The following is a 27,400-nucleotide window of genomic DNA, read 5'->3' on the forward strand; positions in this document are numbered from 1 at the left end:
AGTCAGCTTTTTCATGAGCCCATCTCTGTCCTCAGTGGCCCTCAGTGGACTCATCCCACTCTGCCTCTTCATGGCATTGCAGGCGGATCGCCTAGATTTCCAGGAGATTACCAGTTTTAAAAAAGTCCAGTTCACATCAAAGGCAGCTGAAAGCTTTTCCCCACTCCCTAGCTTGGGAGTCTTGGAAACCAGTGGTGTGCAAGGGTTAGCACCAGCATTCTCTGGTCATTTTTCGTCCTTGCTTCCTCCGACTCTGGCCCCACCAGAGTCAAGCAAGTTCTGTGGGATGGAGACATTAGACAAGAGGCAGAGCCTTTTGCTGAGCTAGTGCATTTGGCTCTCTCCTGGCTGCCATGTCTAGCCTTTTTGTAGGGGCACATTAGTGGCTCTTTAGAGAGCCCTCTTCCGTGCTTGTCCACGTAGGGACCTCCCCTGGGACCTCTCCCTGATGCTCTGTGCAGCTGACCTCTGTAACTCCCACCTCGGCTCCATCCTCAAGTCTTCTGCGCCGGCCCGCCTTCCATCGTCTTAGGCAGTGTGCTTTCTGAAGGAGCCTGACGATCTTCTGAGCTAAGCTTCTGGTCCCCAGGAAGTTCACATATCCTTGTCCTCCAGAGTTGTCCTTGCCACCCACTCTTCCCACTCTGTCATCCTGGTCATTGCTGCCAGGCTTCTCCAGTGTCTGCTGGCGAAGGGCAAGCTCCTGGGAACAACCATGCTCTGATCCAGAAAGAGCCCAGGGCAGAGGTGGGCACCTACGTACCTCTACGACAGTTACTAGGGTGTCATTTCCTGCACTTGCAAGAATAGGCATACCTCGGAGAGAACGTGGCTTCCGTTCCAAGGCCACCGCAACAAAGGGACTGTTGCAGTCAAGTAAGCCAAATGAGTTTTTTGGTTTCCCAGTGCATATCAAAGTGATGTTTACATGATACTCTGGTTTATTGAGTGTGTAACAGCATTATGTCTAAAAAAACAATGTATATACCTTAATTAAAAACACCTTATTGCTGAAAATTGCTAACCATCATCTGGGTTTCCAGTGAGTTGTAATTACTGACTACAGATCACCATAACAAATACAATAATAATGAAGTTCAAAATATTTCCAGAATAACCAAAATTGGATACGCAGGCACAAAATGAGCAAATGCCATTGGAAAAATGGCACCAGTAGACTTGCTAGATGCAGGGCTGCCACGAACCTTCAATTTGTAAAAAACACCATATGGTCAAATCACAATAAAGCAAAGCACGATCTAATGAGGTATGCCCGTACCCTGTCTCTACCAGGGCTTCTCTCCTGCCCTCTTGTGGGGAGGGAAGGAAGGTGTGGAGAGTGCTCCTCTCCATTGACTTCCTTCCCAGGACCCCCACTCAGGCCTCTCTAGCCTGCTCTGAAGGGGGCTGTCACAGACTGCCTTGGCCACTGTGGAGCAAACCTTGTGAAGCCGGACCTTAGAAAGTGGGGATGTTTATCATGTCTTGTTAGTGTGGTGCCCGCTCCACAGAAAACATCCAGTGAATGTTGGCTCTTAACAGTGTTTAGCCTTTGTTGTTTAGCTTCAGTTGTATCATCTGAAAATTGGGGTTTATGGTAATCCCTACTCTGCTGGCCGCTTCGTGCCGTGAACGCGTAGGAAAGTGTGATGAGTTGGTTTTACTTTTATATTTCAGCCTCAACAGAATGGGATCTCTCCACGCATGTTTAAGGCCTTTGTAAGCAAGAGCCACCCGGAATTCTCCTCTAACCGACAGCAGGATGCCCAGGAGTTTTTCTTGCACCTGGTGAATCTAGTAGAGGTGAGTAAGTCCGTCTTCAGAAATGCTCAAAAGGTTGTAAGAAGGGTGCCCAGCGCCTGGAGGCGGTCCGCTCTGGTGGTCCCCTCTGCTGGGGCCGGGATACCCATCCCCAGCCCCTTTCCTGAATCTGTCACAGTCCCAGCTGGTGCTGCATCAGCGTGAGGCTTTCTCTTCTCAGCCCACCTGGGGTGATCGCTGCACATGTTCTCCTTTCTAGCACTTCTGGATCTCCCCGTCCTTTTAATTTGTGCTTAAAGGAATGTTTGCCCATTATTTAATTCAAAAGTGTTTTTCTGGTCTCCATGACAAAGCTCCTTAAGAGTCCAGTGTGGTATTTGGTGTCCTTGTGCCACCACTCAGAGATGGTCACACTTTGGTCCCAGCAGAGCCGAGTCACATTCCGTGCTGTGGTTCTTAAAAGCTACCGAGAATTTGTGATTAAAGGCTTTCTTCTCCCTCTTAAAAAGAAACTTCTTTTTTTTTCTGATTACAAAAATGTTCTCTGTGGAAGATTAAAAAGGCACAAGGGAGAAAATCAAACTAGCCAGTGGTAACAGCCCCTACAATTAAGCAGTGCTAACATTTCGGTGTCTGACCCACTAGACACTTTCTTGGTGCATTTATTGATTCTCTCCATGCTGTTTTATAAGCATCGGTTTCCACTTACTGTGTTGGGAATGTTTTGCCATATCATGACATATTTGAATGTAGCATGATTTCTTTTTTGTGTATAATTTATACCAGTGCATTTCTATGATCATATCATACGTGCCTTAATTTCTGCAGGGCAAAAAAAACCCCCCAAAACTGTTAGTGGCTGCATCATGTTCATTCACATGGTCAGCTATAGTTTATTTAGCCAATCCCCTGTTTTTGGATATATGCCCGTGCCTTGTTATTAAAGTACTCTGGTGAACGGCCATGCCAGAGGGAACACTTAGTAACGCCAGATCCTTACTCCAGATTTACATATTTGCTTCTGTGCCAATTTTTATTCATGAGTTACTATTCATGCATTTACTGACCTGATCTCATCGAATCTGCAGAGGAACCGCATTGGCTCAGAAAACCCAAGCGATGTTTTTCGGTTTTTGGTGGAAGAACGCATTCAGTGCTGTCAGACACGAAAAGTCCGCTACACGGAGAGGGTGGATTACCTGATGCAGTTACCTGTGGCCATGGAGGCAGCAACGAACAAGGGTAATGGTCCCAAACTGGGAACTTGGCAATGTGCTTCCACATAGGTGCAAACAAACCCTCGAATCGGAGATAACACGGTGTACTCACTGCTCAGTGGAGTCAGGAGGAGACTCAGCCCAGATGGTGTCTGGTTCGCACCTCTCTTTTCCTCTTTTCCCCAGTCCTCCTGTGCCTTTCTTGTGAGAAGAGTCACACACATCATGGGTTTTTGTTGGAGGGATTATGGGCAGAACCTGTTTTAGAGCCTATAAATTTGATCAGCTGGTTGGCTTGGCGTCAGCTTACTCTGGGGGAACATTATTTGTACTTATAGATGTGGAAGATTCTTTAATGCTAGCACTCATGAGTTGTGCCATAAATTCTGGGGGAAATGATCAGAACGGCATTTTTCAAGGTGAGATGTTCTAGCAGCGACCTCCTGAAATAATTGGACTTTGGCATGTGAGTATTGAGACGCCCCTAGTGGGAGATGCAGCCGGCAGGGCTCCTGTAGGAGCGAGGCCCATTAGAAGGGTCTTTGGACTTCGGAAACAGGAAGGAGGTGCAGGAACTGCTGGGATCTGAGGGGAAGTCCTTCAGTCAGTCTGTCTGGTTCTTCCCTGGCAAAATAGGTGAATGGTATTTCTTAGAATTAACATTTAAAAGCAGAAAAAAGGTAAAATGTATGCTATATTGCTTATGTCTGTGAACTGGTCATTTCTGTAAAGGTCAGTAACTCACAGTAAACACCTTCCTTCCTCTTTTTTTGGAGGGGGGTCAGTTTGTTGTGCTAATAGACAAGAAATGATTATGATGATTTTAAGGTGAAATGATTTCTATTTTCTACATGCTCTTGCAGCTTTTGGCCAGTTTCTAAATTCTTATCCATTATATAGGGTAGAAATGAGGGTAGGGGACTGTGGTTTGTTTCCTTTCTAGAATTAGGCTTAATTGCTTTCTCTTGCCAGCCTTGGGGATGTTCTGCTCAGTTCTGTGATCCTCTCTAACCCACTGTTTATAATTTATGAATAGTAACTATCCTTTTTCAGAAAGATTTATAATGTAGGCCCTGGAAATTGATTGTTGGGATGCCTAATACTGGCATCCTAGATATAAGTACGTCATAAACTGGTTGTGGACTGCACAATGAATTTTAAACCCATATTCAGATGTGCTTAAGAAAATACATAGGTGCATAAGGGTGCCCCAAAACGGATAAATCAGGAGTGATTTTTTTTTTTTTGGTAAACAAAATGAATTCCCAGAAAGACCCCATCAAAACTATATAAAATTTTGACTTATAGGCAGTTTCCAAGAGCAAATCTGCTGACTCCTTGGAGGCTGATGGTGTGCTGTCTTCTTTTTCCGTTGGTATTTAATTGTTTGAGCAGGAATTCTGTAGAAAGTCCTTTTAGGTTGGTAGCTTTGCTATCTGAACTTGTTTGTAACCTCAACCTGAAGTTATCTGGGCAGTGTTGGTTAGAATCATGGCCTGGCCCAGACATCTTTAGGAAGATTGACCAAACTGGGTGTTTTCTACTCTATCAGGAAGATAGAGTGAGTCATTCATTTGCTCTTTTACTTAGATGAACTGATTGCCTATGAGTTAACGAGAAGGGAAGCAGAAGCAAACAGAAGACCCCTTCCCGAGTTGGTTCGCGCCAAGATACCATTTAGTGCCTGCCTTCAGGCCTTTTCTGAACCGGAAAACGTAGATGATTTCTGGAGCAGCGCCCTACAAGCAAAATCTGCGGGTGTGAAGTAAGTACACATGTGTGTGCGCTTGTGTGTTTGTGCTTGTGTGGCAGTAGTGGGGTAAGGAGGGGCGCTTGAGAAGTTGGGACTGGGTCAGGGAGAGGTGGCGGGCGTTGTATGAGTCTGCCCACGCTTTCTGAGGTGTGGTGATATGGGGTTATGATTTGTGCAACCTTAATTTTCAGAGCTCACTTGTGTGAGGCCTAAGAAACCAGGCTTATAATCTATGTTGTGTGCTAGCAAGGGAATGTCTTCTCTTCTCTTTTCTTTTTTTTTAAGGAAGGTTGTGGTTTATCCTTTATTAGGAGTTTGCTTTTTTTTTTTTTTTTTTTTTTTTTTGTCAAGGACCTCCTAACCACTCCTCCCGCACCACATGGCAAGAGTCTATTAATGAAGAGAGTGCAGAAATACTTATGGTAGTCTTCAATATTTAAACTCCCCTATGATAGATTTTAATTCCATAATTAAAGATTTGGCTTAGTATTTGGTGACCGGGGCTCTCGGGACATCTCAAAGTGGACATACAGTTCCTGATCGTTCCGATGAGCTGCTTGGGATGTAGAAAATGCTGTTGCCCATCTTGTGCCTCATTGTCAGGCACATAAAACATTTTTTCCTGCACTTGATTAACTGATTTTATACAGTCAAGTCCTAGCCAATGCACATCATACAATTAGAAAAAGAGTACTCACAGAGGCATAAAATGAAGGTAGATCTGAAAGTATGGCTCTGGAAATCTTACTTTTTTTGGGTATTCTTTGGCTGTCTGTCCTTCTAGCTAAAATTGAGCTCGACTTTGATGCACAGGGTCGTGAAGGCAGAAGAGCTACTGCTGGATGTTTTTATCACCTCAAGTCGCAGTCAGACTTAAATCAATTATTCCCAGCAATAGCCATCGCTTGGGATTCTTCTTTGTTTCAGATGATTGATTTCCTATGGTAAAAATGGGAAAACGAAAGAATTTATTTTAGAAGTTAAAAAAGGCCATGTTTTCTTAAAATAATTTTTAAAAAAATGTTCATATCCAAATGAGATTAATAATAGTCCATTCAGTTATTAATTATCCACTGTGGAATAAGTTTTCATCCTAGGGTTGCTCAGTTATGGGATGTGTGTGTGTGTGTGTGTGTGTCCTCACAGAGAAGAGTTAGTGAGTTGGTGTGTTCAATGCATGAGACTCACTTCACTGAAACCTGGAGCCATCATTGGGCAGTTAGACATCTATGCACTATCTCAGTGGTAGACCCAATTTCTCTCATTATTCCCCCTCCCCAGCTTTACTGAATATCATTGACAGTATTGAGATATTGACATATACTGATACATATTGAGAGAAAATACTATTGTTGTATGATTAAGGTGTACAACATTTTTTTTTACTTTAATTATTGACCATAGGTAGGTTTCTCAAACCTGGATTCTTCTCTCTTTGCACTTGAATTCTGATTCCAAGTGGGGCATAGAAGTGATCAGGGGACCTGACCTCCTAGAAAGTGACCAGCAGCAGGTGTAAGCTGCAGTGTTCTTCATTTCCCTGTCTACTTACCCGCCCTTTTCTGCTCTTCAGAAAAGTAGCCTCATGTCTTAGAAAGCAGGTTCTGACATACTCTCTGGGCCTGTGGGAAGGAGTCTTCTCATCACTAACAGAAGGCCCATCATTAAAATGGAGTAGGGAGACATTGGCTTTGTAGAGACGGAGGCTCTCGCCCTGCGGCAAGTGGCCGGGAGATCTGGATTCATCTCCTGTGTCTCCTTCCCAGTGTATGTTCTATCCTAGGGCAAAGTCACCACACAATGTCCTTCTTCTATCCATAATGGAGGAATGATGCTTGCTTACCTGGTTTTTGCCTCAAATGCTATGAAATATTTAGTTGTAGGCAGTGCTAATGTAACTGTCTAGGAGAGGGGTTTCTGCTTTCTCTAATCCTTAACAGTAGATATTCAATGGACTTTTCCTTTTCCTCTTTCATATGTATATGTGCCCTCATGGTTTTATGTATATGAAAAAAATGAATATTGGATATATCCAATTGTTAATTGAAAACTGGTCTTTGTGGAAAAGGAGAAAACATGTTTTAGGTTAATAAAGCAACTACCATATTTGTCCATTTATCATTCCAGGTCATGTGTTAAGCACTTACCATCAATTAACCTTTAATCCTCTTGGTATTACTAAGGGGTAGGTGCTACTATTCTCCCCATTTTATGGATAAGAAAATAAAAAGAGAAGTAATAGGCCAGTAGGTGGCAGACCTGGAATTCATTCAAATCGATTGAATTCAACGTTTAAACCCTTAATCCCTATTATATGTATTATCCCATATTTTTGATCATGCTTGCTTATTCTCATATCCTTGTAATCCTTATGTAGCCTTGCATATTCCTTATTAGTTCTTATCATGTTTTAAATATTAGTTTTGGGGAAACCACTTCAGTGAGTTCCTAAAAAAATTTTTTTCTTTTTCTTATTTCCAGCAATATAGATCTCTTCACTATGTTAGTTTGGGGTCTTGAATTTTTCTTGTGTTAGACCCAGAGCATGAAAGGCCAGGAAGAGGCAAAGATGTCCTTTTCGTAGAGTTTTGGCTAGTGTGGACCAGACATAAAGGCTCTTGCTTAAATAGTCCTGAACGGACTGTTTCTGGGAACAATATTAGTGTTTGGAAATTTCATTCACCCAGCAAGTATTATTGTTCACCAGGAATATCCTAGGCAATGAGCCGAGAAAGACCTAGGTCCTGCTGTCAAGCAATTCATGTGTTAAAGGTCAATAGGGAGAGATTTTGTCTTGACTTTTATCATTTATAAAGAGGAGAGCACAGTTTGGGGTTCCAGAGCACAAGCTTTAGGTGGACGGACAGTGTTTTGAATCCCCAGTGTAGAACTTACTGAAACATGATCTTGGCCAAGTGACCCCAAGCCACTGTTTCCTTAACTATAAGCGGGATAATAGTACTTTCTTCATAGGGTCGGAGTGAAGAGTAAGGAGAGAGAAACTTTGCAAAGTGCTTTGTATACTGCCTTGTGCAGAGCAAGCGTGTGCTGTGATTGTTATAACCATTGTTTTTATCTTTCCTTTCCTTTTTTTGGCCTTGGGTTATACAGTTTGTGGTTAATTAATTATCATATTTTCAACATATTTAATGGAAAGGATAGAACTGTGCTGTATTTTTTTAGTTGCCAGGTCTTCAAGACAATAGACAATCTTAATTTCATGGGGAGGGACAGCTTATGTATTTTTCTTATTAAAACATTTGTGGTGTTTTTGCCTCAATTATAATTAGTGAACAATTGATAGGATAATGATAATGGGTTGTCAATAGACAGCATAATAGTGTTGTTAAGCACTATTTTAAGCACTTTGTGTCCTGACTCATTTAGTTTCAATAGCAGTTTTGGGAGACAGATTTGTTGTGTGTCTACCTAGATCTTTTGAATGATTTACACTCCAGTGGTCTTAATTAAATACAGAAATTTTCAAGAAAAATTTTAATTTCCAGGAATGAATTTTAGGAATAAAAGAGTAAGTGGTGCATCATTTACAACTTTGTTAGATTTCAGGAGTTGATGTCCCAAGCCTGCAATTAATGAATGCTAATTACTACTTTTGACATTATTTTGAACAAATATATATTGAGCAGTTACTACCTGTGTGATTCAATTTGAGACCCTGTAGAGGCTACGGGAAATGAATAAAGCATGTTTACCCAACAGGGCCGATGTAAATGTGGGTGTCATCTAACCTGAAGTCTGGTACTCTCAGGTTGGGAGTTACCCATAACAAAGGGGTGTGTTAAATTATCCACCTCTCTCCCATTCAACCCCGCCTCCAGTTCCCTGTACTTCCCCTTGCCCCATGCTGTCACCAGTTGTTTTACTCACCCAGTTACGGACCACAGAGCAACTGCAAGAATCTTAGGGTTTCTGAACCACATTTTGGAGATCATTGATTTACTGATGACTTTTGGTTGGTCTCACTGTTCTGTATTTTCCAGCTTTTAAGCTGATGTGGTAAGAGGAAGAGGTCAATCAGAAAGGTGATATTTTTATGTTAGTTGAAAACACTGGATGGAGTTTGTTGGGTTTCAGGGAAATTAGGACTTGGCTATATTTAAGTAAGAATGATGTTTATTATTGCCTCTCAGAAGGTAGGAAAATCTAGTTAGAGATAGTATGATAATTTCCAAAGAATGAACCAGGATAATGATAGATGAATTCCTTAGGATGGTTAAGCTCCTTTATTTATTTATTTATTTTGAAAAAAACTCCCTCACATTATTGCCTATACCCTCCTACTGTCCTTGTGATGGAGAATTTGAGATCCAGAGAGGTTAAGTGACTTGCCTGGGGCAAAAAATAGGTCATTGACAGCTCAAGTCCGTGTCCAACACCTGGTGGATTGTAGTTCTTTTATGACCAGATCATCATACTAATTCTCTAGGAATTCATAGTGTATATTCTAGTGTGCCAAGTGGTTTCACATCATTTCAGGAACATCGCATTGCCCTGGAAGGTAGATATTATTAGTAAATCTGTTTTGTAGATGTGACCCTCATGGAGGGTCAGTGATTTGTTCGCATTTGGAGTGAATCATATAGCATATCTTAGACCCAAATCCACATCCTTTGGCCCTTTTTCTGCATAGTGCTCTGTCCCTGTACTATGGCTTCTCTTGTACACTAGGGGGCAGCAATGCACTTGTAGTTGCTTTCTGAATTCTGGGCGGATACATTCCAAGTAGAAGGCAATGATTTAGAGTTCGTGTTGATGGTGTTCTAGAATCTATTATTTTAGAAGATACATATAGTATTTGCCTGCAGCTTATTTTCTTTCTTACATGTACCTACTCTATCCACATTGACACTGACACAGAAATGCTTGTTATAAACATGTGGAGAAAATGAACTGGAACCAGGCATGACTTTGGTGTCCTAGGTGAATAGTCTGCATAAAATCGTCAAACCAAAGTCCAGGCAATTCCTGAACATTTGAAGGGGAAACTCGAGATATTGACCATATGTATTAATTTAAAAATTTAAGGTTCAGATTTAGATATTTTAGATACTTAGCTAAAATATCTAAATCTGAACCTTAAATTATTAAATATATATGTATGTGTATGTATGTATATGTATATACACATATGTACACACACACACACAAACACACCCCTTTAGGATCCATGGATTTTAGATACAGTAATATTTTCCTGAAGCTTTGGCATTTCCAATAGTCAACCTCAACCAAAGTTCCAATGAACCCTCCTCATGCCAACTTTGTGGTTTAGGATAGTGTTTCTCTGTGGGATGGGAGATTGGGGGTATGTCAGGATCACTTGGGGGCTTTTCAAACCACACGTATAAACACAGAGTGCATGCCTGCACACTCCTGCAAATGTAATGTGTATGTATACACACACACACAGTTGACCCTTGAACAACACAGGTTTGAGCTGTGTGGGTCCAGTGGGCTTTTTACAGTATAATGCTATATTTTCTCTAGCTTATATTATTGTAAGAATACAGTATATAATAAATATAACCTAAAAATGTGTTAATTGACTATATTATTGGTAAGGCTTCTGGTCAGCAGTAGACTATAAGTAATTAAGTTCTTGGGGAGTCAAAAGTTACATATGGATTTCTGACTGCATGGTGGGGGGTCAGTACCTCTAACCTCTGCATTGTTCAGGGGCCCACTGTACTAAATTCTAGCTAGGGTTTTGGAGAAAAACAGATGACTATGGTTGAAGAGGACTTTTCTCACAGATACAAAGTGCCACAGCAAAGTGAAAGTGTAATTTTGTAACATACCCCAGATCCTTCTCAAAGGACACCATTGTCCTCTGTTAAAAAATTTGTCCTTGTGAGAAGGCCAGGGCGAGTGACTGGGAGTGGGTGCGTGGGTCAGCTGATGGTGTTTGCCTGTCCTTCCTCTTCAGTGCAGTCGCTGGAATTCCCAGGTATGCGTCGGGCAAAGCTTGTGATGCTTCATGAACTGTAGTCACGATTCTTACTGCCTTGTTTCATTGATCTAATCCCCTTGTGTTTCCCAGAACATCTCGCTTTGCCTCATTCCCTGAATACTTGGTAGTGCAGATAAAGAAGTTCACTTTTGGTCTTGACTGGGTTCCCAAAAAATTTGGTAGGTATCTTTTGCATGCTTTCGCTTAACACATCAAATTGGCCATTGGAAAAAAATGGCATGTGAAGGGGGCCCGTGTAGTTGGCTGTCAGAAATCGTTCGGTTTCATTCTTTTACCATCGTCTCCACCTTTCTCTTTCAAGTCAAGAGTATATGATATGCACTGACAATAAAAATCACCCCGTGTTCCCCACCCCTCTAAAAATGCATTCTGGAATGGCTGGATTCTAAGAGTCAAAATGGGATCCCCACATTATCAAATCAACAGTACTTTCCAAAGTTTAACATGCATACAAATCACCTGGGATCTTGGCAGAATGCAGGTGTTAATTCAGCAGGTCGGGGGTGGGGGGCAGGGATTCTTTATTTCTTACAAGCTCCCTGGTGATACTGATGCTGCTGGTGCTGCTGGTCCAAAGCCCACACGTGGAGGTGCAGGTAACTGAAGATACATGCTCCTCTTATTAGCTCTCCTTGGCCTCTGAAGCAGGTGGGTGTGGCTAATGGCAGTCACTTACATCACGCAGATTTTATTAATAATGAGTACAGCCAGGTGCTTTAAATCGTCAAAAAAGGAATTTGATTTTGGCTTCCTTTGGCTTTTTTCTTGTGAATTATAAAGGCCCTCGACCCTTGTTAGGTTTGAGTTTTCCAGAGGATGTACAAGAACCTTTTCACCACCATCAGGATCCAACGTCAAAGTTGTTTTTAGGCTGTCCTCCGTGCCACGGCAGGACACGTTTCTCAAGCAAGTGTACCTCAGACTGTTTGCCAGGCTTTTAAACATTTTGTGTTTCTGAGTGCTTGAAAAACAACTCAGGCCTTACACTGGTTAATTAAGCACTCACCGGGTCTTCTGGAGAGTGTAGGTGAAAAGAATGTGAAATCAGGCTGGTTTCCCCGGGAACCTCAGCCGCTCAGTTGTCAGGGCACTTGTTTGCCACGTGACAGGATGGAGGGCGCTGACTGCTTCTGCAGTAGACCTTTGAGTTCCTGGTGGAATGATTTTGCGGCCAGCATGCTCCACACTCAGCCTTTCCTCTGTGGACCTAGGAAGGACCTGAGAGAAAACTGCTTTCTCCTAAAGGCTTTCACCTGCTTTGGAAGCAGCATTCTTATTTTTCTCTGTCCTTGGAATTTCCGTAAAGGATATAAACTCCAGATCAGATTTCATAGACTTGCTGAATTTAAAGGAGCCTCGAAGCCTGCTTTAATGAACCTGAATTTCTCTGTGGAGAACAGTTGTATTGATTTTGTGGCTCAGACATTATGTTTGTTTTTGCTGCTCCCTGAGATTGAAAAAAAAATTTTTTTTTAACTAAGCTTTTTCTTCGGGTTGTTGTTTTAAAATAAGATTTACGTACCTGGCATCATAACTGGTTTTGGGGATAGTATTTTCAAGCTCTGTTTGCTAGCCTGGAAGACCTATCCCACACCAACATTTGGACCCATTTTTCATTATTATTGTATCTGAATATAACACTAAATTTCAACAGGCTCTTAGACTGTTAAATTTTGTATTTGAGTAAGTCAGCACAGTAACAACTGACCCGAGAAGTTAGAAAAAATTTCCCAAGACTAATACACTTAAGATTGGATTTATTTCTTTAAAACTTCATTCTTTATTACCTTGGTGAGAATGATCACAGGGTCCTTCATGATCTGAGAAAAGGTGTAATCTAGGGGTTGCAAACGCCACTGCCTCATATGGCTTGGGGGATAAGGTAAATGACAGAGTACATTGGATATAAGAAACGTGTAGTCTAGCTATCTTAACCTTTCTTGGGTATTTCCACTTTGGATAAAGACGTGGCTTAGAAAGACATTTTCTTACCAGAACAATCAGAATTGCAAATATGATGTCAGGGCCATGGGGGCAATCGGGAGCAGTGGGGTCTGTGCCCTACAATCTTGTAGGGCACATATTGTCTGGAGTGGAAACTGAAGATCAGCCCCAGGGCAGTTGTTACCATATGAGAATATTTGTTTTTCAAAATAAGCTGGAAATATGGATCTTTAAATGAAATCTTCTGATTTTAAAATTGGAATTTGTCACCAACATTTTAGAAACATCAGACATTCTGTTTGCTACAACTCGTCTTTGGGCTCCCAGTTTGCAACCTCTGGCTTGTTCAGTGTGAAGTGCTCTGTATCTTCCCCCTGCTTCTCCATTAAATGTAACTAATCCTAGTGAGTCTCCTGGTCTAGGGATTTACTCCAGGGGACTGAAAAGCATCCCTTAGCTCTGCCTAGACACATGCACATAAGAGCTAGAGGTGCTGGTTTTAGGGGGCAATTGTGGGTTTTGGGGGAGTCTGGTGAATGTAATCTCTCTCACTTTGTAGATGTTTCTATTGATATGCCAGACCTACTTGATATCAATCATCTCCGAGCCAGGGGGTTACAGCCAGGAGAAGAGGAACTTCCGGACATCAGCCCCCCTATAGTCATTCCTGATGACTCAAAAGGTACCATTGTCTGCCAGGAGGTTGCTCTCTTACCCCTCTACCCACCCCACCCCCAGTGGAAGAGTCTCTTATCTTTCGCCACTCTGTTGTCCCTTGGCCATCTTCCTGTGTTGTAACCCACTGTAGAGGCACAGTAGGGAGACCTGGCTGCAACTGTAAACCTTAGGTAGACATGGGAAAAGGCACAGACCCATCACGGGTAGTTGAAACGGACCTGCAGAAATCACTGGCAATAGAGGGCAGCAAATCTCCAAAATAGTCTTTAGGTTATGCAGCCTCTGCTTCCCCTCCCTTCCTCCCTCTCCTTCCCTCAAATAAATTGGCCCGTGGGGAAGAGAAGGAGCGTGTTCTCAGTAGGCTCTCAATCTTCAGGAGCTGTGTCATCTTGGGAGTCCTCTGGACAACCCAAAGGGGAAATTCAGTAGTGTGTGCTGGTTTTAAACATCTTAACCCCATTTCACCTCCCCAGCTTTGTCACTGCTTCATAGCGAGGGAGCGAGATTTTTGTTCAGAATATTTAACTTTTTAAGGAAAAAGGACAAGCAGATAAAAATTGTTTCACTTTTGTGGATCCAAGGACAGTGTCAAAAAATCTTGGTTTTATTTTAGCTCAGTTACTGATGAAATCAGTTTCATTCTGTTTCCATTTGCTTACCTATTTACTTACTGTTCACCTTTTTAATCAGTTAATTAAGTCAGTTAATAGTGCTAGAGCACACTGGGCCCCTCTTCCAAAGGTTTCTTATCAGTTGAGCACTGAATATTCTTGGTGATCATGTTCAGGTGCAGAAGAAGGGTAAGGTGAATCCAGGAGACTCAAGATAGGATTCGAGATTGGCACCTATGTTCCATTATTCTCGGACGCTAAGTCAGATGTTAAACTGTAGAGTACGGAGAGTAGAGAAGGGACCTGTACGTGGGACACTCTGGGTTATGTGGTAAGAGTGGTCCACTGAAGGGGCCAGAGAGCAGAGATAAGGAGTATCAGAGGAGTACAGGATGGTTTATTAGCCCTGTTCCTGCTTTCTCTGATGTTCTTAACAGAATCCTTGGTTTGTAATTATACGGAGTCCTTAGAAATACAGGAAGATAAATTATTTAGTTTACTAAGATGATAACCAGAGCATCATGTTTTATCTGGTTGAAATGCTTGAAACCTGTTTATTTTTACTCCCTACTGTAATGATTTCATGTTGTACAGGCTGGGTGGTGTGTGTGGTGGGGTGCTGGCGGGTTGACCACAGCATGGGATCCTTAGGGGTGAGGGATTAGGGATTGCCCTGCAGGGACTCTTTTTCTTTCTCTAAAACTCTTTGCTGTGCATTGATCTCATTCTCTGCCTCTCCATTAATTTCCAGATCGCCTGATGAACCAACTGATAGACCGTATGTACCTTTTGAAATTTTTCTTAGTGTCCTACACCAGTGTCATTGGTCTGACATTTATCTGTGGGAATTCAATAAAGGGGCATTGTTCTTGCCCTGTGGTTTTGTACAGCTTTTCCCGGGTGGGAGGGATTCTTTGTCTGCAAGTTCAGTTAGCAGCGCACGTAAACCAGTGACATGGTGATTAGTGACTCCGTAGCTCAGGAGGAAGATCATCAGCCTGAAAGCCAACCGGCCCTGGGCTGGAAACTTGGCCCTGACGTTTATGACTACAAGCTAGAAAAATTTACTTAACTTCTCTGAGCCGTAATCTCTGAGCCATAGCCCACTTGTATGAAGGTGGGCTCATGATGCCATTTCTTCCCACTCTGGCCATGAGTAGGGTTCTTGATGCAGTGATGGCACAGTGGCCAGGCACTTTTTTCCATTCCATGGACATGTAGAGATGACTCATGACTGACGGGACATGGTAGCATTAATTAATACTCTCAACGTTAGTAGTGTCATTGGATTGTGTGTTAATTTTATAGATTTTTAGTTCCTTAATCTTATAGGAGTTGATACTCTCCGTTTTCTGAAAAGAATGCAATAAACCATTTCTGATGAGTATTTAGATATAATTAGGAGGAAGGGGGAATGTTTAACACTAAATACTCCAAATTTTTCTGTCTACAAAGACCTTCCAGAGACAAACTATTGTTAGTTTACAAGTTCATGTGTTTTACATTGCAAATGACTGATCATGTGCCTTAGACCTCAACATTTCCTCTCCTTGGTCGATTATGATTTGCTCATTGCTATAAGCTGTCAGGGTTAGCGAGGGTCTTGGGAAAACCATTGCCTTTGTGAATAATTTAATTATAATAATAACAATGGTTGGTATTGCTCTGGAATGGTTACCATGAGTCATACTGTGTTTATTATTTTACAAATCCTTCCGATCCTATATAACTTTACTGTTCATACAAAATCCAGCTTCTCATTTGATTATCACAGTAAGAAGGACAGGGCAGGTAACCTTTGAAGAGTATAAAACTGAGACTCGGGAAACTTTAGAGACCCCAGAGCTGGGAGCAGAATCTGGGCCGGGAGTCAAGTGTGCTTTTCGGGCCACGTGACCTTTTCTGGAATGTGAGAGGTCTGCGGGCTGCTTTTGCTTCTGCAGAGAGCTGTTCTGTAAGGCTTTTGCCCCAGGGGAAGGGATGGGGTTTTATCACTGACTGAGCGGGAGGAGTCTGTCTCTGACCCAGAGCACTCAGCCAGTCTCTAGTGTTTAGGGCTTGGCCATTGATTTCCTCCCAGATCTAAGCCTGCTGTCTTATCAGCAGCCACCTGTACTCTCAACGGGAGAAAATAGAATTATCTGGGATTGTTTAACATTTGCACCCCACCTTTCTCAGATTTTTAAAGAATAACTTTAATTGTTTTCTTATTATGGGAGTAAAAAGATATTTACAAACTGTGGGTTAACCGTTAAGTGTCCTTTATGGTTTCATCACTCATCCATAACCATTGTTAACACTTGGTGTATATCCTTCTGCTGGCCTGTGCTTTACTTACTTTATTTTTCACAAAAATGGAATTATACATTTTCAGTCTGTTATTAGAAACCCCCATAACCATTTATTGAGCTGCACTTCCTAAATTACATTGTAGGGAACATTAGAGTCTCTCAAGATGTTGGAAGGTGTTCTGTAGAAAGAGTTTCCTAGTTTCCTTAAGTGCAGGAGTCTTTATGACAGGATTTTTAAGTCTTCACTGTGCTAACGCACATTGTAAATTTCTAAGGGGAGAGTAGAGAATGTAGATTTTAGGACTTCTTTGGCCATGGAAACCCCTTGTTTTGTGGTTCAATAATGACATCTTTCTTAGGACATCAGGCTGTCATAGAACACAACTTGGGAATCACTGCTGTCCTAAATCATTGCTTTCTTAAAATCTGGTATTGAAAAGATGTTCTCTTGTAAAAGAGAACGTTGATAAACACATTTCTTTTTTCTTTTTAGAAAGAGAGAGTGCCAGGGGTGGGATGCTGGTGAGAAGGAGGGGGAAGAGGGAGAAGCAGAGAGAGAATCTTTTTTTTTTTAAAGATATTTATTTTTAAAAAAAATATATTTATTTACTTATTTGATAGAGTGAGAGAGCATAAGCAGACAGAATAGCAGAGGGAGAGGGAGAAGCAGGCTCCCCACTGAGCAGGAGCCCGATGCGGGGCTCGATCCCTAAACCCTGGGATCACGACCTGAGCCAAAGGCAGTCGCTTCACCAACTGAGCCACCCATGCACCCTGTAGAGAGAGAATCTTAAGCAGTCTCCATGCCCAACATGGAGCCCAAGGCGGGGCTTGAGCTCACGACCCGGAGATCATGACCTGATCTGAAATCAAGAGTCGGACACTTAATCTACCCAGGCACCCTGATAAACACATTTTCAATATAGTTTTTATAGAACAGATACCTCTAATCCTCATTTCACTGCTACTACTCAGTTCTCCTAGTTGCCATCTTTGGCAGAATTTTCAGTAGATTAGAGACCTCAGGATGTAGAAAACATAAGGGATGTATTTTGTGCTCCTGTTCCCCTCCAGTTGTTGGATAATTTGAGAGCACTGTGTAGGTTTATATACATGTATATGTATACATATAAACATGCACATGTATATACACATACAAAAGTGTCTCCATAAAATGTAACAGGTGTATGTATATATACACATGTACACGTGTATTATAACCGCACATATTTCTGTGTATATCTGTGTACACATACATATATGTATATACACACATGCCTATAGGTTTTTATGTATGTTTTATACATTATGTATAGATACATGTGCTTATCTGTGTCCATGTATACACACACATACATACAGACACATACACATACGTCTTTACCAGTATCTATATGTCATTATGAGAAAAAAAAACCCTCTGTGTCTAAGCCCACATTAGGTTTATAAAGCTATCTCTCTCTCTCTTTTTTTTTGAGATTTTATTTATTTGGCAAACAGAGATTACAAGTAGGAAAGAGAGGCAGGCAGGGAGAGAGAGGAGGAAGCAGGCTCTCCATGGAGCAGAGAGCCCGACGTGGGGCTCAATCCCAGGACCCTGGGATCATGACCTGAGCCGAAAGCAGAGGCTTTAACCCACTGAGCCACCCAGGCCCCCCTAAAGCTATCTCTTTTAATATCTTAAATGTATACCATTACAGAACATATTGTGTCCTTCCATACTTAGCATTTGGGCTCTCCATTTCCCAGAGCTGATTACTTCCTTTGATTGCTGATATACTTAAAGACCTGGCATAACTTCCTATGAGATTCAAAGCTTTTCTTTTCAGTTTTCAGTGATAGGAGAGATGGCTGTAGGAGAAGTCTTGAGAAGGATCTGAGAGACTGCAGTGGTTCTGGGAATACACCCAATCTCCCATATGAAATTAAGGAATTGTTTTTCAGTGTTTGGATTGTCTAGGTGGTTATTGTGGTTCCTATTTAGGTCAAAGGCATTTAAGCTCAAATGGTATAATATTTAGATGAACTCAAACAAAGCAGAGGTAAAACACCATTTATACACCAAACAGAAGAGCATTTTCTTTGGATAGCATGTGCTGGTAGATGAGGAGAAGCTAGGGTGAGGAGAAAGAGAGTTTACGTTTTTACACCAGAGTGTTCTGTTGTGCTCCGTAGCCTCGGACATTGATGAGTCATCAGTGATGCAGCTGGCTGAGATGGGCTTCCCTCTAGAAGCGTGTCGGAAGGCTGTGTACTTTACTGGAAATATGGGAGCCGAAGTGGCCTTCAACTGGATCATTGTTCACATGGAAGAGCCAGGTGAGTGGTTGGAAGAGGGGATAGCTTGGGAATCTGATGGGGTTGTCAGTGATGCTAAGTCTTGGTCCTTCGGTGTCCTCTGAATGGGTCCCAGAAAATGACACTTAACTCATAATTTAGCTTCTTAGCTCGCTTTCTTTTGTCCCTCATAATTTACACTCTCAGCTCACTTTCTCTGCTGCAATGAGGGGGCACTTTGCTTGTGGAGCAAAGTCACAATGTTTGTCTTTACTCTTAAAAAAATATATATCATGGAGGGCACGTATTACATGGAGCACTGGGTGTGGTGCAAACAATGAATTTTGGAACACTGAAAAAAATAAAATTAAATAAAATTAAAAAAAATAATAAAAATCTTATTGCATCCTCAAAAAAAAAATTATTAGCTTTCTTGAAATGTAACTCACCCTTTTAAAGCAAGCAATGACCACCAGAAAGATGTAGGATATGCCAGCATATGTCAAAGTTGTTGCTAGCTCAGTCCCAGACCACCACATGATAAAGTGAGTATCATGATAAAGTGAATCCAATGAATGTTTTGGTTTCCAGTGCATAGAAGAGTGATGTTTATACCATACTGTAGCCTATTAAGTGTACAATAGCAATATGTCTAAAAATGTACATACCTTAATTGAAAAATACTTTGTTTTTGCTGCATCGACTGATTCTTCCTTTCATAAATGGTTGCTGTGTAACACGTGATGTTATTTGATGGAGTTTCTCTTACAGTAGAACTTCTTTGAAAATTGGAGTCAATCCTCTCAAACCCTGCTGCTGTTTTGTCAACCAAGTTTATGTCATATTTTAGGTCTTTTGTTGTCATTTCAACAGTCTTCAGAGCATCTTCACCAGGAGTGGGATCTATTTCAAGAAACCGCTTGCTTTCTTTACTCATCCATAAGCAGCAAATGCTCATCTGTTAACATTTTATCATGAGATCGCAGCAACTCAGTCCCGCCTTCAGGCTCCTCTTCTAATAGTTCTCTTGCTCTTTCCACCACGTCTGCAGCGACTTCCTCCACTGAAGTCTTGAATGCCTCTAAGTCACCCACGAAGGGTGGCATTTTCTTCCAAACTGCTGTTAACGTTGATATTTTGAGCTCTTTCCTATGTATCACAAGTGTTCTTAATGGCATCTAGATTGGTGGATTCTTTCCAGAAGGCTTTCAGTTTACTCTGCCGTATCCATCGAAGGAATCTGTGGCAGCTACAGCCTTACAAAATGTATTTCTTGAATAGTAAGACTTGAAAGTTGAAATCACTCCTGGATCCATGGGCTGAAGAATGGATGTTGTGATAGTATTCGTGAAAACAACATCAATCTCACTGTTTGTCTGCGTCAGAGATCTTGGGTCACCAGGTGCATTGTCAGTGAGCAGTCTTCTTTTGAAAGAAAGTTTTTTTTTTTTTTTTCCCCTGAGCAGTAGGTCTCAACAGTGGCTTAAAATATTCAGTAAACTGTTTATAAACAGATGTGCTGCCATCCAGGCTTTGTTCCATTTCTAGAGCAGAGGCAGAATGGATTTAGCATAATTCTTAAGAGTCCTAGGATTTTTGCAGTCAAATGCTCTGCCCCTGAAGAGTCCTAGGATTTTTGAAATGGTCTATGAGCATTGGCTTCAACTTAACGTCACCAGCTGCATTGTCCCCTAACAAGAGAGTCCAGCAATCCTTTTACACTTTGAAGCCAGGCATTGACTTCTCCTTTCTAGCTATGAAAGCCCTAGATGGCATCTTCTGCCAATAGATGGCTGGTAACTTGCTACTTCACCTTGTTCATTTATGTTATGGAGATGGCTTCTTTCCTTCAACTTTGTGAACCAGCCTCTGCTAGCTTCATTCTTTCCTGCTGCAGCTTCCTTCCCAGCCTTCGTAGACTGAAGACAGGGAGGGCTTTACTCTAGACTAGGTTTTGGTTTCAAGGGGATATTGTGGCTGGTTTGGTCTTCTGTCTAAACCTCTAAAACCTTCTCCATCAGCAATGAAGCTGCTGTGCTCTCTATCATTGGTGTGTTCACCAGAGGAGCACTTCTCATTTCCTTCAAGAATTCTCCCTTTGCCTTTACAATTTGACTCTTTGGTGTAAAGAGGCGTAGCTTTTGGATTATCTCAGTTTTCAATATCCCCTCCTCTCTAAGATTAGTCACGTTAGCATTTGAGTTAAAGTGAAAGATGTGTGATTCTTTCTTTTGCTTGAACATTTAGAAGCCGTTGTATGGTTAGTAACTGGCCTAATTTCAATATTGTGTCTCAGGAATAAGGGGGCCTAAAAAGAGGGAGACTGGAAAATGGCTGGTCAGTGGAACAGTCAAAAGATACACAACGTATGGATTAAGTTTGCTGTTTTATATGGGTGCAGTTTGTGGTGCCCCTAAACAATTACAATGGTAACATCGAAGATCACTATCACAGATCGCATCATATACTAATAAAGAAAAAGTTTGAAATACTGTGAGAATTACCAAAATGTGACTCAGGATCATGCAGTTAGTGAACGTTGTTGGAAAAATGGCACCAGTGGGCTGGCTCAACACAGAGTCGCCACTAACCTTCTATTTGTAAAAAGTGCATTATCTGCAAAGTGAAATCAGGTGAAGTGCAATAAATTGAGGTCTGCCCATACTACTAGCTAATAAATGATAAGGACTTGAAATAGAAAAATGTACATGAAGGAATGGGGCTGTTTAGTAAGATTTTGCCTCTGTCTACTTTATTAAGGTTTAGTTTACCATAGACCATATATAATTCACCCATTTGAAGTGTACATTTCTGTGCTTTTTAGTAAGTTATCAGAGTTGTGCAACTATTACCACTAAGAATATTTTGCTGTAGGGACACACAAGCTATTTATCTTTTCATCTGTTGGTAGACATTTGGGCTATTTCCAGTTTTTGACTACTGTGAATACTGTAGCTATAAACATTTGAATACACTTTTTTGTGTGAACATGTTTTAATTTCTCTTGAGTGGAGTTGCCATGTCATATGGTAATTCTGTGTTTACCTTTTTGAGGAACTGCCAAAGTGGTTTTCACTTGGCTATACCGTTTTACATTCTGCCACAAAGGGTGAGCATTCCAGTTTCTCCACATCCTCTCCAACCCTTGTTACTGATGTTTTTATTATAGCCATTTCAGTGGATGGGAACATGGTAGCTCACGGTGGTTTTTATTTGCATTTCCCTGATGACTAATGATGTGTAGAGCATCTTTCCCTGTGTTTGTGGGTAATTTATGTATCTTTGGAGAAATGTCTATTCAAACTGTTTGCCCATTTTCAAGGAGGTTGTCTTTATATTGTTGAGTGGTTCTTTTCATATTTTGAATACAAGCACCTTTCCAGATATATGATGTGCAAATATGTTCTCTCATTCTGTCAGTGTTTTCACTTTCTTGATGGCATTTTTTGAAGCACAAAAACTTTTAATTTTGATAAAGTCAAATTTATCTATTTTTCTTTTGTCACTTGTGCTTTTGGTATCATTTCTGAGAAATGTTGCTAACTCAAGGTCTCTTCCATTGAGCTTACGGAGCTGTTTTGAGTTAATTTTTGAATATCGCCTGAGATGGGCATCCAGCTTCATTCTCTTGCATGTGGACATGCACTTGTTCCAGCACCATCTGTCGAAAAGACTGTCCCGTCCCCATTGGAATGGTCTCGGTACCCTTGTCAAAACTCAATTGACCATAAATCTGTGGGTTTATTTTTGGACTCTCTGAATTCTATTCACTTGATCTATAGATTTATCCTTATGTCAGTACCAACTCTCTTAATTATTAGAACTTTTTAGGTATTTTTCCTTCTTAGCTGGTGTTATTTCCTTTTTTTAAATTAAACATTTTTAAAATTTAAATTCAATTAATTAACGTATATTGTATTATTGGTTTCAGAGGAACAAGTCTTTGATTCACCATTCTTACATAAAAACCAGTGCTCATTACTTAACATGCCCTCCTTAATGTCTGTCACCCAGTTACCCTATCCTTCTACCCACCCTCCCCTTCTAGCAACCCTCAATTTGTTTCCTATGATTAAGAGTCTCTTACGGTTTGTCACCTTCTCTGGTTACATCTTATTCTACTTTTCCTTTCTTCCTCTATGATCTTCAGTTTTATTTCTTAAATTCCACATATGAGTGAAATCATATGATAACTGTCTTTCTCTGATTAACTTCTTTCACTTAGCATAACACTCTCTAGTTCCACCCACGTTGCTGCAAAAGTATTGTTTATTTTAAGACTAAAAAAAGAAAAAGGTCTGAGTGTGACTCTCTTCCCCAGATTTTGCCGAACCACTGACCATGCCTGGTTATGGAGGAGCAGCTTCTGCTGGAGCCTCTGTTTTTGGTGCTACCGGATTGGATAACCAGCCTCCAGAGGAAATTGTCGCTATCATTACCTCCATGGGATTCCATCGAAATCAGGCTGTTCAGGCGCTGCGAGCCACAGTAAGCACCCGAGGTTGTGCGAATACCCTCCTCTTATTAGAGGCAGTGTGTCTTTCTGTCAGCACCAGTGGAGACTTTCCAGTGTCCTTTGATCATTTTGAATTATGTTTGTCTCACTCTGTACCCCACCATGGCCCACAGAGATTTATTTGCTTATATTCTACGTACAGCTAAAATAAATGATTGGGGGAAATGATACAGTTTAAGAATAAGGAGTAAAAAACAAAACAAAACAAAACACACACACAAAAAACCCAGGGAGCCAGCTGGGACAGATGAAAGCAACCAAAAGACCAAAACTGAAAGAAACTCCGTATCATCTGAGTGTTTATTATTAGCAAGGCTCCAAGATTTGACTTGGAGCTTCCTTGTGGCCTTGGAGCACAGAGAGATGCATGAGAGTCCATATTCAATAAGGCAGTTCTTTGGGACAAATTTTGCTTTTCTGATACCAAGACCTTAAAGAAGTGTCTCTCAGAAGTCCTCATAGAGAAGACTAAAGGCTCCTGGGAATTCTCCACTTCTGTGTCTGTGGAGGGAGAAGATTCTTCTGGTATTCATGTATTTCCTGATGTTGTCAGGAGAGAAGGGACCATGAAACTAGATGGTGGGTGGAAATCTTCCCTTCTCAAGGTAGATATTTGTTTAATATTGAAAGGAAGTTCTTGTTTTTGTTTATTTTTTTGTTTGTTTTTGTTATTTTTTTTTTTTTAACCCATCCTTAATTGCCACACTGTGTATAGTTTTGAGGGGTTGTCTGCTACTAATTCCTGCTTACCTGTCCTGACCGGTTGCCTGCAAGGGTCCATTGTCATAGTGGCTCTCAACTGACTCCAGGAGTGTGGCTGGAACAATCTGTTTCCCTTTAATGCGCTTGAAATATCTCAAGCAGAGTTAGTTTCATTCAGGGTACTTGCTTTGCCCCACTTATTTTTCTTGGCTGACTGTTTCATTGGCGATTCTGATGATGTCTAAGCAAATTCTTTAACCTGCCCGTGATATCACAAACAGGGGGAGATGGCAATGTTTTTATGGCCGATTGGTTTGAACTGCAGAGTTGAGTTTGAAACAATGTACCTAACTAAGCAGTATTGTCATCATTAATCAAGATGCTAATTTTGTCTCTACTGCAATTCAACAACTCTGCTTGGAAGAGGAGGGAGAGGAGGCACTAACACGGCCCTCGTGCTGGGCCCCCTCTGTCTGGCATCATTCTCTGCAGAAAACACAGTTGATAGGGAATGTAGTGTGTGCAGTTGGCGGGGCCAAGAAAGAGCTGGGCTCCAACAAATGGCAGACTCTCTGGTGTTCTGTACCCCATCATTAGCATCAGCCTGCAGAAACGCTGAGCTAAGATGGATACGGACTTTGGAACGCTGGTCTGCTGCTCAGATCTGTTTCCCAGTGAATCTAATTACAGACCTCAGTCGGGAGACTTGGAGAATGCCAGCTGAATGTGCGTTTCATATGCAGGGTCAGAGCTTTGCTCTCAGAGGCACTTAGGACTAATGAATTCAGACCTCCTGTCTTATCTGCTTGACATCCTGGTTCAAGTGGTCAGGATATAATGAGGCCCTGGGGCTGCATACATTGTAAAAATGTTTTATTTTATTAGAATAATAACCTGGAAAGAGCACTGGATTGGATCTTTAGTCACCCTGAGTTTGAGGAGGACAGTGACTTTGTGATCGAGATGGAGAATAACGCCAATGCAAACATTATTTCTGAGGCCAAGCCTGAAGGACCTAGAGTCAAAGATGGATCTGGAAGTAAGTTCTTGCCTTAGAGATTGTCTGAGCAGTCATGACCATCATTTGGTTCTCGCCCTTCCCTACCCCTACTCATATTAAAACCTTCACTGTCATTCAAAAGTTAACCCAGATCCTTCCTTCTCATAAATGGTGCATTTTGCCACTTTGCATGGCCATGGTGATCTGAAAAAGTCTGGGACAAATTCAGAGTCATGTCCCCTAGAAGTGTGTGTGCTTACGTTTTGTGCCTGCTGTCACTTTGCCATTCGTTTTAGATGTTTTTTTTTTTTTCATGGACCATGAAAGTTTTTGTCCAAAAGAGAACATTTACTTTCATGGTAGTATTTTTTTGGAATGACTGAAAAACAATCTTATATCCTTGACCCTGTCATTGACAATACCAACTGCTGATAATTTTCTGAAGGGCCAATCAAGAGGGCGGAAGAGATGCCATTGGCCAGTCATCTATTTTTTTTTTTTTTTTAAGTAATCTCTACACCCAATATGGGGCTCGAACTCACAACTCCGAGATCAAGGGTCTCACAGCACTATGCCTTTTCAAAGGAAACACATATGTGTCATTATGCACCAGGCACTGGTTCTAAGAACTTCACATATGACCTCTCATTTAATCTTTAACATATCTGTTTTATGTGTGAGAAAACAGAGGCAGAGAAAAGCTAATTACCTTGCCCAAGATCACATAGCTCTTACGAGTTGGAGCCAAAATTCAAATCTAGAATCCCATGTTCTTCACCGTTGTGATGCCCTGCTTTTTGGGCTGTGATCACCTCTGGAAAGTGTTTAGGCTTGTTAGCTGGCATTCGTTACCTTCTGAAGGCAGATGGCAGCATCTCTCATCTCTCAGTGTTATTTCTTCTGTATCCCCCACCTCTAGCTCAGACACCTGGAACCAGAGCCATACCACCAGCCTCATCAGGGCACTAACCCCCTTCTTCCTACTTCTAGGCCTGTGCTTGGGTTAATTCTTGATTGTGAAATGCCCTTCTCTCCCATCATGGCACACTAAAATCCTTACCATTATTCACAGCTTGGCCACAGATTCCATTCCATGGGATTGCTTTCCCAGGACCTTCAGAATTAGTTCTTCCTTATCTTGGGCTAGTAATAATTACACCAACATTCACAATACTTCCATTTGTGCCACGTTTAATCCTCACAATAATCCTATGAGATAGATATCATTATTATCTCCCTTTTATAGGTGAAGAAACTGAGGTAGAAGAGAAGGTTAAGTTTGTTAAGGTCATTTAGTTAGCTAGTGATGGGTAGAATCAGAATTCCAACCCAGGTTGTCGGCCTCCAGAGCATGTGCCCCAAGCCCCATGACATAGTGTTTATTCTTCTGTTATTAGAAGTATGAAATTCAGGGGCACCTGGGTGGCTCAGTCAGTTAAGCATCCCACTCTTAATTTCAGCTCAGGTCATGATCTCAGGGTTGTGAGATTGAGCCCTGTGCTGGGCTTTGCACTCAGCAGGGAGTCTGCTTGAGATTCACTCTCTCCTTCTGCCTCTTCCGTGCTTGTGCTTTTTCTCTCAATAAACAAATAAATCTTAAAAAAGAAAAAGTATCAAATTCATCTGGTGATAAAATTATTTATATAAATATTTGTGTTTCCTATTTGGGAGCTTGTAGAAGGCAGATGCTATTTTACTTTCATAAAGCTCATGGTGTCTAGCACATAGAAAGTACCAAGTAAAAAATTGTTGGATTTAATTAAATTCACATTTATAGGGGTGCTTGGGAGTGCGGTTGGTTGGGCATCTCTTGATTTCAGCTCTGGGCATGATCTGAAGGTCATGAGATCAAGCCCCATGTCAGGCTCTGTGCTGGGCATGGACCCTGCTTGAGATTCTCTCTCTCACCATCTGCCCCCCCCCATCGCACTCTCTTTCTTAAAAAAAAAAAAAAAAATTATTTTTTTAATTTTACATTAGCAGCATTTGTTCCAGTAATCAGATAGCTGTGGGCTCTCATTAATGGCCTACGCATTAGTCATTTAACCAGATCTAAAATGTATGTATTGATCTGCCACTAGACATAGAGGGTGCGAGGGAGATTTTCTTTTATATAAAACAGGAATTTCTTTACTGAAACTCTCATAATCCCGACTAGGTAAAAAAAAGATGAGATATAGTTCTCCCAACTTCCATATTCATCTAACGGGCCTTGTATTACTTTTTGGAAATCAGTGCCTTGCCTAAAATTCTAAAAGCCATAATGGATGGTATTCGATAATTCATGAGTGGGTTTTATTACGTGTTACATGTCTTGGTTCACGGCTTCCTTGATTTTCTGTAATGGACTTTTCTTTGGGGATGGTGAGTCCTCCTCACAGAAGGAATAAACCACACAATGGGGGTCACTGTAAAGCTGCCAAGATACATGGCTATAGAAAGAGGGTGAGTCTGATCATTAGGTTTTCCTGTTTTCTGATGGAACGTGGAGGGACCAGCCACTCTCTTGAAGATGGTCATAATGATAGGAAACAGCCACATCATCCCCTTGGGCTTGCTGAACTCAGAGTGATCTTCTGGTACTCCTGGCCCTGCTGGTTTTTGAGTTGAACCCTTGAATGGGATGTCAAGATGATGCTTTCAAGCACCCTTTAACTT

The 27,400-nt window shown here is 41.4% G+C and overlaps 1 protein-coding gene across 1 annotated transcript in view; it reads left to right on the forward strand.

Moving 5' to 3' along the window:
* The window catches only part of USP13 (ubiquitin specific peptidase 13), a 112,076-nt gene that overhangs the window by 68,013 nt on the left and 16,663 nt on the right, over positions 1–27,400 (forward strand). Inside the window, exons 11-19 of the mRNA XM_082744387.1 lie at positions 1,678–1,803; positions 2,850–3,003; positions 4,569–4,743; positions 10,793–10,881; positions 13,227–13,349; positions 14,708–14,734; positions 18,423–18,566; positions 22,846–23,012; positions 24,628–24,781. Coding sequence (XP_082600513.1) covers positions 1,678–1,803; positions 2,850–3,003; positions 4,569–4,743; positions 10,793–10,881; positions 13,227–13,349; positions 14,708–14,734; positions 18,423–18,566; positions 22,846–23,012; positions 24,628–24,781 — 1,159 coding nt within the window. The remainder of the gene's footprint in view (positions 1–1,677; positions 1,804–2,849; positions 3,004–4,568; positions 4,744–10,792; positions 10,882–13,226; positions 13,350–14,707; positions 14,735–18,422; positions 18,567–22,845; positions 23,013–24,627; positions 24,782–27,400) is intronic.

Source organism: Mustela nivalis (assembly GCF_964662115.1).
Source record: "Mustela nivalis genome assembly, chromosome: 1".
Lineage (NCBI taxonomy): Eukaryota > Metazoa > Chordata > Mammalia > Carnivora > Mustelidae > Mustela > Mustela nivalis.